This window comes from Molossus molossus, unplaced genomic scaffold (assembly GCF_014108415.1).
Source record: "Molossus molossus isolate mMolMol1 unplaced genomic scaffold, mMolMol1.p scaffold_m16_p_15, whole genome shotgun sequence".
NCBI lineage: Eukaryota > Metazoa > Chordata > Mammalia > Chiroptera > Molossidae > Molossus > Molossus molossus.
In genome coordinates, this window is record NW_023425350.1 from 39,219,525 (window position 1) to 39,233,548 (window position 14,024).

Genomic DNA, 14,024 nt, shown 5'->3' on the forward strand with positions numbered 1-14,024 from the left:
GATTAGGTCATGACAGTGGAGTCCTCATAAATAGAATTAATGCTCTTACAAGAGAGACCCTGGAGGACTCTAAACTTCCTGTCTCTGAGGACACAGAGAGAAGATGGCCATCTATGAACCAGGAAGCAGACTCTCACTACACTCCTTGGTCTTCAATTTCCCAGTCTCCAGAACTGTGAAAACAAATTTCTGTTGTTTATTAGCCACTTGTCTATGGTGTTCTGTCATAGCAGCCTGAGCTAAGACACTAGGTAACATTAAAAAGGATCATGTAGAAATGTTTTGATTGACATGGAAACATATCTGTGATGTAATATAAAGTGAAAATTGTAAGTTAACTTATTAAAAGATTGTTTTTTTCTTTATTGATTTTAGAGAGAGATGGAAACATTGATGAGAGAGAACATCCATTGGCTGCTTCCTGCATGCCCCCTACCGGAGATTTGGCCCACAACCTGGGCATGTGCCCTGACAAGGAATCGAACTGGCGACTTCTTGGTGCATGGGTTGATGCTCAACTACTGAAACACACTGGCCGGGCATAAGTTAATTTATTGCTTAAGAATCAAATACTGGAAAGGGCAAGCCCTAACTTTGCTCTGACCCTGGGCAAGAAACATGACCTCATACAGTCTGTTTTCTCTTCTGTTATGAACTAAATTGTGTCTCCCCAGATTCATATGTCTAAGTACTAACCCCTAGTATGTAAGAGTTTGATTGTATTTGGAGATAGGGCCTTTAAAGGGGTAATTACGTTAAAATGAAGCCTTTTGGGTGGGCTCCAATAGACTGTGTAGAGAAGGAAAAAAATGTCCTCTATTTTCTTAGGTTTAGTAACTAGGGCCTGTGAAGTAAACTGACAAAAGACAAATTAACAGGAGAGAAGGCATACAATTTTATTAATATTTAAAATTTTATGTGTATGGGACTTAACCAAAAAAGTAAAAAATTCAAGGAGCAGACAGACTTGAGGGCTTATGTACTATTTTAACCATGATTGATTAATTTTGAAGAAGTGACTGCAAAGGAAAGGGGACCTGGGCTTCTAGAGTTGAAAAATTATATAAGAGTGACCAAGAAATGTATGGGGGTGGGTTAAAAAACCTTCTAATGGAAGATAAAGATGATTTTAGTAAGGTTTGTTCATGAAGACTCATCTCAGCCTTGACTACTCATCTCCAGAGATAAGTGTGCTCTCCTATCCTCTTCGCCTCCTGCAGTTGTACCTTTTTTCATAGGAAATTTATGCCCTGCTTTCTGCGCCTGCTCTTTCTCAGTTGTCTTCAGCTAAAAACAATCAATATGCCAAAGTGGCATGTTGAGGGGTATCATATTCTGATCCCCTTTAACTGATGTGCTTCTGTGAAGAAATTTGAATACAGGTGGGTAAAAAGGGAAGACCATGTGGGCACAGCAAGAAGGCAACATCCAGAAGCCAAGGAGAGAGGCTTTAGAAGAAACTAATCCTGCTGACACATTGATCTCAGACTTGTCAGTCTCCAGACTGTGAGAAAATAAAATTTTGTTGTTTAAACCACTCAGTCTATGGTACTTTGTTACAGTGGTCCCAGCAAACTAAAACACTATTTATAAGATGAGGAAAGTCTTAATAACATCTTCACTGAGCTCTCAAGTTTGCACTGAGTCAAACAGATATAAATCCCTTTGTAAACTATAAAGCATTGCAGAAATGAGAGTAATCGTTATTCATATGGTGGCTGAAAAACTTGGAGGAATGCAGTCAACTTATTAAGACTGAACCTTTTTTTTTGGTACGTGCCCCTAGCGGAAACCGAACCCTGGACTAGGCCGATGCTCCAACCGCTGAGCCAAACCAGCCAAGGCAAGACTGAACTTTTAAACTCTTCAGTCTTGCAGAGACTCAGTTTCCATACAGGAGATGGAGAGAAGCAGATTTCAGTAGGACCTCAGTAAAGAACACAAATGACTTGCCAGTGAAAGGAAACAGACAAAATAAAGAGAATGGTTTCTTGTACCCACGCTGCAAGGTGCTAAAACAACTGAAAAACCCCACCTAGATTACATATAATAATAATAGCTAATGTATTGAGCATTTACTAACTACCAAGCATGGCCCTGAGTATGTTTTATATGTGTTCCCTTATCAATCCTATGGTAAAAGTAGTGTAAATATGTGTTTGTGGGGGAGAAGGGGTATAGATATATGTTTATTTGTGTGTTTGTGTGTATGTCTATGTATTATCTATTTTAGTCTCTTCTGTTACAACACATATCTTCAATATGAAAATTTGTTCATATGTAGTAGATAAAAAGCAATAAAATTGCCAAAATAAGAAATCATCATTTTCAAGAGATGACTGTGTTTGCAGTACTGCAATACATGAAAAAACACTACCTGACTGAACAAAGTGTCCAATGATAAAATATACAATACCCACCACCCACCTCATCTTCTTACTCTTACTTCAGTGTATGACATGCATTGCCCTAAGAGTGTATGCACTGTTCTTTTTTTTTTTTTTTTTGGAATTTAATCTTTATTTACAGGACACTGCAAGATATGAAATTCCACATAGAAATAAGAAGCCTACTGAGAGGAGAAGCTTCATACAGTATGTAGTTTGGAAATGTTCAAGTATAGTTTTGTTGTAAAAAGTGCTACAGTAACAAACCACATTTAAAAAGAGTTCTTAGTAGAGAAACAGTAAGACAAACTTATACCAAACATAGTACACAACAAACCACTCGATGCCTCAGCTATACAATCTAAAAGTTAAAGGTCCCAGGAGTGCCATCCTGAACTTGGAACATATAGCCTTCAGAGGTAGTTTCTGGCACAACATTTGGATCTTCCTCTTCCTCTACAGAGAAATACTTCTCAATCAACTTCAGTGAAGCTTTGCACACAGAGTCATTTGCATGGTTTTGCAGAGTTTCAGTTTTGTCCAAACCTCCACATTCTTCAGTCATTATACTAAATTTCTCAATTTCACCCAGCTTCTCAGCAGCCTGACAGATGTTTGAAATGGCGTCCAGAATAACCAGAATGATTTTGGTATCTTTCGCAGTTAAAAGGTTCATCAATGGTTCTATTATGCCACGGTGAAGGAGGTATGCATTCTGTTCAACTGTTCCACCACTTGTATACTTGGTCACGGCCCATACAGCTTCCTTTTGTGTCTTAAAGTCTGCCTTGGAGAGAACAACAATGAGGAAAGGGACTAATCCATGATTCACAACTTGCTATATTTGGTCCCGGCGGCCAGCTGTGATGTCTGACATTGTCCATGTAACTTCCTTCTGAATATATTTTTTTAAATCCTCACCCGAGGATAATTTTTTCCATTTTTTGTTCAGATAGAGGGGAGGAAGAGAGAGAAAGAGAAAAAAACATCGACGTGAAAGGAACACATTGAGTGGTTGCCACTCGCATGACCCATCCAGGGCTGGGGACAAACTGCAACCGAGGTACGTGCCCTTAGTGGGTCTCTCTGGACCACAGGCTAACGCTCTAACTGCTGAGCCAAACCGAACAAGGCTTCCTTCTGAATATTAGTTTTAGAATTCATTAGCAGGCTGGGAAAGACAGCAAGTGCTTCTGCATCTATTACAACTTGAGTGTGTTCATCTGTCCCAGTGACAATCCTTCCTATGGCTCTTAACGCAGGAGTCACAATTGGCAATTCAGTAGCTCTTAGGAGCTTCACAGGTTGGGGCACAACTCCTGTTTTCACAACCATTTCAGTCCATTCATTTGGACCATCAGTAAGGTAAGAAATGGCCCAGCAGCTGTCTGCTAATACTTCTGGGTCATCATGATGCAGGAGACCAACTAAAGTAGGAAGAATCTGCTCAACGGCATCTAACGGGGGTGCAGGATTCTTGTTGCGACAAAGGTTTGAAAGTGTCCAGGTAAGATTACATAAGTAACCACATGCTAAAGATGACATATCAGGAACTACAAGAAGAGCCAAGAGTGGGTCAACTGCACCATACTGATAACCAGGTCTCAGAAAACTGAACCATCACCTGCAATGTTTCCTGGAGCCCATACTGCTTGTTCACTGATATGAGCATGAGGAGATGCCAACAGAGAAATGAATGCTGGGATAGCACCTCCATCTACTACAGCTTTGGTCTGTTCTGATGTTCCAGAAGCAATGTTAGTGAAGGCCCAAGCAGATTCAAACTGGATGGCACTACAGTCAATTCTGCTCAAGAAGGACACAAATTTTGGAATCAAACCAGCCCGAATTATGTTGTCTATGGGTGGCTGTTTTTCTCTAGAAAGCAGTTTCCTCGCAGCCTGAGTAGCTTGGAGCTGGCTTTCCAAATTGTTGCTATTTATGCCTTTGACAATGTCTTCAACAGACCAATTTATAGTGCCCTGATTATTGCGGTTTTCCCGCAGAGGAGAAATAGCATCAGGAAATGAGCTTACATTTCTCCTTTTCAGCATCTGGTCATCCTTCTTAGCTTTCCTCAGCTCCACATTAACTTTTATTCGGCGACGCCTCATTTCTGCACTGTCTTTCCCCTTGTTCTTGAATCTGTTAAGGCGCGCAGCTGGTGAATTAGCATTCTCGTTGGTGGACATGACTATGAGACAAAAGGAGAAAGCTACACAGCCGGCTCAGGCTTTCACATGAGCTGGTACGGGGAAGACAGACTGTGGTTCGGTTGCTCTGAAAACGACTACCATGGATCAGCCCTAAGATGGTGTCTGCACTGTTCTTTTTTGTTGTTGTTAATCCTCACGTGAGAATATTTTTCCATTGATTTTTAGATAGTGTGGAAGGGAGGGAGAAAGAGAGAAAGTGAGAGAGGGAGAGAAGGAGAGAGAGAGAGAGAAACACTAATGTGAAAGAGACAAATGGATTGGTTGCCTCCCATATGTCCAGCTAGAACCTGCAACCCAGGCACATGCCCTTGACTGGGAATCGAACCCCAAACCTTTTGTTCTGAGGGCTGACGCTCAAACTGCTGAGCCAGACTGGCTAGGGCTGCACTGTTTTTTTGAGTTTTTTTATTTCATGGTGAGCATATCGAGTATATTATATTAAACCTCTAGAAGCACCCTGGTTAAACAAATCCTAAGTAATGAATAAAAAGGAAAGCTTTAAGTTTTGAGGAGAAAATTGAAATAATTAAATGTTTTGAAATAAATGAGACAACTTACAGGCTTGAAGGTGTAAAGGACAAACACATGACCTTGCCCCCTGAATTTTAAGGGAATGGCAAGAACTATCTGCTAATAGATAACCACTGCATTGTATAGATAACCATTGCTTTGTGTACACAGAAACTGATTGTTCCCTCAGGCATAACAGCTAACTGCAAATATCTGCTTCTGTACGTGCTTGCTTGCTCGCACACCCTTAACCTAAATTCCTTAACAGGGGCTAAGACAACTATATAAGCAACCCACCCCCTGAGCTCGGGGCTGCTCTCTCCTCTGGGTAGGATGGGACAGTCGCAGCGTGGCTAATAAAGCTCTCTTAATTTGAACCCAGTTCAGAGTCTGAGTCTGGTCTGTCTCATTGGTCTTCAACAAAGGAATTCACATTGCTCATATTCAGGAACAAGGATGAGAAAATAAACTAAAGGAGAGTTTGTGCATCCCAGTTATCATCTGCATCTAGTGGAACTGGGAAGCACTTTGAATAGACTGGAGATGAATACAACAATGCCAAGTAATGCCGACAGCATTTGTGGCCTCTAGGCTCGTTAGAAACCATATAAGCAATTTCTTTATGAAAAGAGGAAACTCTCAGAACAAAAGTGGGATTTCTATTTTAGGAAACAAAAAAAAAACCAGAAGATAAACCAGAGTAATCCAACTCTGGTATCATAATATTATACCCTAAGGATGATGATGTCCTTCTTTCCTTTTACCTCTTCTCAGCAATTGAAAAACCACAACAGTTTACCACATCGATTTCCAGCAAATGGTGTTTGGAGCACAGCTACACACTAAGGAAAATAATTAATGTATTATCTCGCATTTAAAGTAGACATGAAAAATATAAAACTTCTACATGGCAAAGAGACATAAGGAACTAAAAAACAAATGACATGTGACAAAGGGTTAAAATTCTTATAATAATGTGTAATAAACTCTTACAAATCAGTAAGAAAAAAAAAAGAACATGCCAGCCAGTAAGAAATAATCAAAAGATATGAAAAGATAACACAGGAAGAAACACAAAGTCTAATCAACACGAACTAGTGTTCAATTTCAAATTAAAAAATGCAAATTAGAATTGTGAGTCACTTTAATCTAGTAGATTGGCAAAACCCTTTTTTTTAAATCCTCACCTGAGGATATTTTTTCATTTAGCTTCAGATAGAGTGGGAGGGAGAGAAAGGGAGAGAGACAGAAACATCAATGTGAGAGAGACACACTGACTGGTTGCCTCCCGTATGACCCCGACCAGGGCCAGGGATAGAACCGCAACCAAGGTACGTGCCCTTGACCGGAATCAAATCTGAGACTCATTGGTCTGTGGGCTAATGCTCTACTGCTGAGCCAAATCAGCCAGGGCAATTGGCAAAACTTTTCCAAAATGATTTTAAATATAGGTTCAGCCATGGCCGGGTGGCTCAGCTGGTTGGAGCATCTTTGTTGGAGCACCTAATGCATGGTCTGTCACCAAAAAGGTTGTGGGTTTGATTCCCCGTCAGGGCACATACCGAGGATGAGGTAGGATCTCCAGTCAGGGTGTGTGCGGGAGGCAACTTATTGATGTTTCTCTCTCTCCCCTCTTCTCTCTAAAATCAATAAACATATTCTAAGGTGAGAATAAAAAAACAAAGGTACAGTAATTCTCCCTTTGGGAATGAATTTATTCAAAGGAAATGAGACTTGGGTTCACAAATATATATGCAAGTATGTTCATTACAGAATTGTTTATAAGTTTAAAAAATTGAAGTAATTTCATCCAGCGATTGAGAATTGGTCAAATAAATCAAAGTATATAAACTTTTGTTGAGCAGTTCTGCTAGAATCTACCCCTTGGAATAATCATTAAAAGCAACAGTTAGTAAAGACACAAAGATGTTTATTTCAGTAGTTTGTAGAAGAGAAAAATGGTACAGTACATCCACATAAAGGAGAAAAGAAAAATACTGCACACTAGTGATCACATTTATGTATCCAAGTAAGATATTATGTGTATACACAAATGAAATAAAAGTGGAATGAATGGTAGTTTATATAATACTATGCAGCTGTAAAGAAAGGAGTTTTATATCTTTACATGAAACTGTGACCATATATTAAAAGTAAAAAAAGGTCCGTAACTGTAGATATAATATGTCCCTATTTATGTAAATATATAAGATGGTTTGAAGATATTCTGGGACACCAAGCATCTTGACCAGGGACACCCATCTAATAGATGATTTGATGTTATTGTATCTAAAATTTGGTTAAACATTTACTTAACTGAATATTAACTTTGATTTTGCCCTTGAAAAGCTCCTAATTCTAGTTTTTTGTTTTTTTTTCTAACTATGCCTGAAAGGTTCAAGACTTGCCTAGAGCTACAAGAGGCAAATACTGCAGAGCCAATCAGCAAGTCTTACAGAGCTACATTGCTAGGCTTTGTATTTTCAAACAACCTTTTGATTACAAACGCTTCTGGGCCAGCAGGTTTGCAAATGGTTGGCACTTAGTTGGGTTCAAAGCCTTTGATGTCCTTTCAGCCAGAGGACAGGCTCCTGCAAAAACCTCATCACGCCATTTCCAAACCTTGGCTCCCTGGCACTTCTCTGAACAGGGAATGTCGAGAGTCTTGTTAACATTTCCAGCCAATGGCTACACTTCTACTCTCAGCCTAGCAACTCCGGACCAATGGGCAGAAGGCTCTCTTTTGATCCATTACTGTTCTTTTTCAGCCAATAAGAAACGTTGTTCAAATGCCCCTCTCTAGCTTTGCGCAGGCTCCCGCGAAGCTAGCTTCACTTCCCTGCGGTTGCCGGCAGCGCTGCGGCTGTTGCCATAGCGACCATTTTACGTTAACTAGTTGGTATCTTTCATCCAGGTGGCAGGGCGACCGCGGGGGTAACTCTTTACCAATTCGCTGTCGGTTCCCTGCGGCCGAAAGGCCTTAGCTGGCTCTGGGGGTCTGGCCTAAGGGTCCGCGACTCTCCGCCGGGCGGGATGGCTGCGGAAGAAGAGGACGAGGTAGAATGGGTGGTGGAGAGCATCGCGGGATTCCTGCGAGGCCCAGACTGGTCCATCCCCATCTTGGATTTTGTGGAGCAGAAATGTGAAGGTAAAACTAGAACCTGAACTGACAGTCATTTCTCGACCCTGTCGCACCAGCAGTCGGCAGGGAGGTGGTCCCTACAAACCATCTCCATCTCCCCGGTCTCCACCTCTGTCCGCCAGGTTTAGAGCTGGTGGGTTTGCAGGAGGTTTTGCTGTCACCACGCCCGTTGAAGAAACTGAAAACGGGGACCGAGACTCTCTTCCCTGTGGGTCCAAGTACACATATGAAAAACATTAGACTTTAATCCCATGTTTGTTTTCTATCCCGATGCTGTATGTTTCTGCTTTGGGCAGGTGCACTGTTTGGGTGGGCTTCTTAAACAACTTCCCCAGTGGCTTGGGAAGAGAGGCGTCAGTTTGCCTCTGAGTTCTGTCTGATCCCAACAGCCGACCACAAAGAGAGGCATGTGAATACTGCAGTGCCAGAACCGGTGATCCGGAGGCCTGTATTTTCTTTATTTATCTCTGACTCTCTGCTATACCAAAAATGGATGGTGGTGGAGCATCTTCTAACAAATAAGTTACATAAACGTGGCATAATATTCCCTGTGAGGGGAGGTCACCACCAGGTTCTGATCAGTTCACACTTGGAGTTCTGCATTCAGTTCTTGGAGACAAATTGGAGCCCATTAGAAACCAGAAACTTGTCATAGGAATGAATGCCCAGTTGTTATCCTGGTTGTTTAGCTGGGCAAGACTGTTATGGTAGTAATATCTGTAGTAGTCTTATGTTGGAGGGATTAGACTTGTTTTGTAAGGTTCAGTGGGATAAAGCTAGGGGTCGGTGGGTACAAGCTACAGGGAAACACATTTCAATGAAGGAAGTGCTTCACAGCACAATGCATCCCAGATAAGTTAGCTTTACTTATAAGGTAATGAGCTCCTCAAGCACAAGCAGTGTTTGAATGGATCTGGCAGCAACTTAGTGGAAATGTTATAGACGGGGAATTCAACTATCAAATGGTTGGTTATTCTGAATAACCTTTTTCTGCTTGTTTGTTAATTCTCAACGAGGATATTTTTTCCATTGATTTTTATAGACAGTGGGAGGGAGGGAGTGGGGTAGGGGAGAGAAAGGGAGAAATTAAAACGTTGATTTGTGAGAGACACATCCGTAGGTTGCCTCCCGCAGGCGTCCCCACAGTTCCGGATGAAACCTGCAACCCAGGTATGTGCCCTTAACGGAGAAACAAACCAGTGACCCTGTGATCCTTCCGTGTGGGCAGGCCCTTGTTCTATCAACACTGGCCAGGGCTGGATGACCTTTTAAGAGTCCTTTCAACCCTAAAATTCTGTGAATGTGGGGGAGAGGAAGTTTAATTTGACCATTGATTCTTTTCATTACATTTTCATTGCCATAATCAAAATTCAAATAGTATTTATTATATATTGTTTTTACAGGTAATTTTTAAATTAAAAATAACTTGTATTTGTGCCCTTTTTAAGAATTTAAAATGCTGTTTGGAGATGGGTGAAGCATGTGGAATTCTGACCTCCTTTAGGAGAAAAAGGAAATTTTGTCACCTTTTGATTCCATTTACCCCCTGAGACTAAAGCTGAAATGGAAAAAAATTCATGCATTGTTCTTCCTTTTTAATCCCAAACTACTAAGATGGCTGCATCTCAGTAATAATGCGCATGATTGTGTGTGTTTTACAGGGAAACAGTAATCCTCAGTTTTATAAACATGTAATGTAGTAATTTGGTTTCAGAATTAACATCCTGGTGACCCTTGAAATAACAGTTTTACTTCACTGACTTTGGGTTGTCATTGTGCTATTCTCCCCCTCAGATATTTTTAAAGATTAGTTTTGTACAATTTTGTGATATCAGCAGTTTATTGAGTGTCCTTGGGCCAGAAGCTGGGGATAGAAAGATGAATAAAACAAACTCCTTGTGCTTGAGAAGTTTATAATTTAGTGGGGAGACAGGCAGGTAAGTGGAATTTAAATATAAAATGGCAGCTGTTACAATAAAGGTAGCCACATATAGTACTATATTATAAGGATTCAGAGGAAGTTATCTAACCAGCCTAGCATCTGGGAGTGGGTAGCAGGTCATGAAGAATGTGCCATTTACAATGTCTTGAAGAATTATTGGGACAAGGGAGGCCAAGTAAAGGTAAAAAGATTTAGGACTGGCTTGAGTAAAGGCATGGGGATTTGAAGCACCGTGTGTATTATATTTGGTGGTATGCCAAGTAATTGTATTGCTAAGAGTTCAGAGATTGAGTGTTGGAGGAGTGGGAGATGAGATTTGGGATCCAATCTTGGAGGGTTTTGCCTGGCCTTCTAAAGATTTTGTACTTATTTTTTTTAGGTAAAGAGCAGTCATTCAAGAGTTTTAAATAAAACATTACGGAAGTTAGTTTTGCATTTTTTAAAGATTGGGGGGAGTTTACAAAGGTTTATTGTTTATAATTCTTTAATTTTCTCTGTTTCCCTTATTAGATTATTAGCTTCTTGAAGGAATATATGTCATTCTAATCTACATTGTTTCACATATATGATCATTCAGTTAAACACTTGTTTTGGTTTTATTTATTTTAACTTCATTATTGTTTTATATGTAACAAAAATGGCCTAGTCACTTTTCAGTAAAATTTTCATCAGCAAAGGTCCAGTGCTGTAAAATAACCTGGAGTCTATTGTAAAAGGAATTAATGTTTAAAAACATTAACAATAATATTCCATTAAAAGTTTACAAAGAAACTGTTGCCCATTGAAAAGTAGCAAATTAGTATTTGTCTTACATATGAAGTAGATTTTAAGTAAGAAAAATAACTTGTTTACAGTTAACACACACACACACACAGGGTGGGCAAAAGTAGGTTTAGCATGTGTATGGAAAATAATACAATAAATAATAATACAAGAAAAAACTCTGTTTCCCATACTCACAACTGTAAACCTATTTTTGCCCATCCCTGTATAGTATGTATGTGTTAGTATATACCTGTTTGTATATCTATAAGTATCTATTTATAAGATATAAGAAATAGACTTTTATATTAGCATTAATGAAATGATTTATTTTTTATGCAATATTTTTCTCTTAAATTTAGTTTTTGATGATGAAGAAGAAAGCAAATTGACCTATACAGAGATTCATCAGGAATACAAAGAACTAGTGAGTATATTTTTTCACTGATTTTTAAAGGTAATTAGAATAATTTTAATTTTAGCTCTTCTAAATTAAAAAATGGAGCTGTCCATTAAAATTATTTAATAAAAAAAAATTCAGCCCTGGCCAGTTTGGCTCAGCGGTTAGAGTGTCGACCTGCAGTCCAGAGAGACCCAGGTTCGGTTCCTGCTAAGGGCACGTACCTCAGTTGCAGTTTGTCCCCGGCCTTGGTTGGGTCATGTGGGAGGCAGCCACTAGACGTGTCCCTTTCACGTCGATGTTTCTCTCTCTCTTCCTCTCTTTCCCTCCCACTCTATCTGAACAAAAAATGGAAAAATGTCCTCGGGAGAGGATTAAAAAAAATTCAATCTACTTTAATAGTACTACCAGCTGCATCAGGCTACAAGGGTTCTCTCAGTATCTCATCCCTCTGACTTCTTACTTATTTTTTTTATTTTTTTATCCTCACCCGAGGATATTTTTCCATTTTTTTGTACAGATAGAGTGGGAGGGAGAGAGAGGAAGGGAGAGAGAGAGAGAAACATCGACGTGAAGGGACACATCAAGTGGCTGCCACCCGCACGAACAACCAGGGCCGGGGACAAACTGCAACCGAAGTACGTGCCCTTAGCGGAACCGAACCCGGGTCTCTCCAGACCGCAGGCTGACACTCTAACCGCTGAGCCAAACTGGCCAGGGCTCCCTCTGACTTCTTATCTTTTCCTCTCTAGAATCTAAGGAATGGTTTAGGACAGCTGTCTTAGGGGATCTTGCATTTATTTTATTTATTTATTTATTTATTTATTTATTTATTTATTTATTTATTTATTTTTCCTCACCTGAGGATATTTTTCTATTTATCTTCAGATAGAGTAGGAGGGAGAGAGAAACATTGATGTGAGAGAGACACATTGACTGGTTGCCTCCTACACGACCCGACCCAGGGCCAGGGTTTAATTGCAACTGAGGTACGTGCCCTTGACCGGAATCAAACCTGAGACTCACTGGTCTGAAGGCCAACCCTCTACTGCTGAGCCAAACCGGCCAGGGCATGTTTTGTGATTTTTAAAAATGACTCTGGGTAGCAGAAGAGTTGTACTTCATCAAACCTCATAATCCTGATTTCAGTTATTTCTAGTAGAGGAAATAAAATGTCATTTGATTCTCTGAAAAATTTTAACTTTTTGTTGTTTGTTTTTTCAATGAAATACATTGTCACTGCCATGTAATATAATTTTATGTAGATCAATAATTGCAAACAAGCATTTATACTTTTTAAAACTCATACTTTACATGAAAACAGTCATTTTGAATTTTCTATGTAAATTATAAAAGTTAAAATTTCTCTTTTTAGGTTGAAAAGTTGTTAGAAGGTTACCTCAAAGAAATTGGAATTAATGAAGATCAGTTTCAAGAAGCATGTGCATCTCCTCTTGCAAAGACCCGTACATCACAGGTTTTTGCTTTCATATTATTCCATAACATGTAGTTTTGACAAAAATGACAAAAAATAAGGGTTTCACTTATATTTGTTATTTGATTGTCAAAGTATAATATTCTTGACATTGCACTAATTCATCACATACACGTTCTTTTTTATACTACTTTGAGAAATGATAATTTGAGACATTAATGAACTGATGCAATTAAAAAAGAATTTTCTGAATTCAGAACTATAAGAGATCACTGACAGTTTTGTAGTTTCTTTTTTTAATCTTAGCAAATCCACAGTACACGGTTCCTGGGACTTCCTTCTCTTGGAACTACTTTTGTTATCTTACTAGTTTTGCAGTGCTGGACTGAAGTAGGTATCATGTGGACTTATACCTAATATTTACTGAGGGCTCATATGAGTTGCTTGTTTTAGGCACTTGACATATATTATCTCATTTAATTTTCCTGATACTCCTTAAGAAATATTTTACTTCCATTTAGAAATGAGAAAACTAATGCACAGATACATTAAGCAACTAGTGTGAAGTCTACAGCTAAGTAGATAGTAGAACCAGGATACCAGCCCTGGCCCCCCTTGCTCGGAGGCTAAGGTAAGAGATATGTTACTACTACCAAATAGCTTTCTTCTTTTTGCTTTTTTTAAAAAAAAATCCTCACCAGAGGATATTTTTCTATTGATCTTTAGATAGGGGGTGGGGGAGAGAGAGAGAGGGAGAGAGAGAGAGAGAGAGAAACATTGAGGTGAGAGAGACACATTGATTGGCTGCCTCCCGCACAACCCCGACCAGAGTCGGGGACTGAATCACAACTGGTACGTGCCCTTTACTGGAATTGAACCCAAGACTCTTATGTCCTGATGCTCTAACTGCTGAGCCAAACTGGCCAGGGCAAGTTGCCTTCTTCTTTTTAAAGAAAAATTTTTCTTTATTGATTTTAGAGAGAGAGGAAGGGAGAGGGTGAGAGAGCTAGAAACATCAATGAGAGAGAACATCGATTGGCCACCTCCTGCATGCCCCCCACTGGGGATTTGGCCCACAACCTGGGCATGTGCCCTGACTGGGAATCGAACTGGTGACCTCTTGGTGCATGTGTTGATGCTCAACCACTGAGCCACATCGGCTAGGCAAGTAGCCTCCTTCTTAAAGAGTTGCTTTAGCCCTGGCCAGTTTGGCTCAGCAGTTGGAGTGTT

The 14,024-nt window shown here is 39.8% G+C and overlaps 2 protein-coding genes across 4 annotated transcripts in view; one reads left to right on the plus strand and one right to left on the minus strand.

Annotated features, from left to right (window-relative positions):
- Nucleotides 1–2,748: 2,748 nt before the first annotated feature.
- LOC118631032 (importin subunit alpha-1-like) lies at nucleotides 2,749–4,584 on the minus strand. The gene is given in 3 exon segments (XM_036263355.1): nucleotides 2,749–3,275; nucleotides 3,512–3,979; nucleotides 3,982–4,584. Coding segments are annotated over 3 exon segments (1,593 nt in total). The 5' UTR covers nucleotides 4,580–4,584.
- A 3,375-nt stretch (nucleotides 4,585–7,959) lies between these two features.
- The window catches only part of CFAP36 (cilia and flagella associated protein 36), a 33,916-nt gene continuing 27,851 nt past the window's right edge, over nucleotides 7,960–14,024 (plus strand). For all 3 annotated transcript variants that reach the window (XM_036262933.1, XM_036262932.1, XM_036262934.1), the window contains exons 1-3: nucleotides 7,960–8,261; nucleotides 11,322–11,386; nucleotides 12,735–12,836. In XM_036262933.1, coding sequence (XP_036118826.1) covers nucleotides 8,147–8,261; nucleotides 11,322–11,386; nucleotides 12,735–12,836 — 282 coding nt within the window. In that variant the 5' untranslated portion in view covers nucleotides 7,960–8,146. The remainder of the gene's footprint in view (nucleotides 8,262–11,321; nucleotides 11,387–12,734; nucleotides 12,837–14,024) is intronic.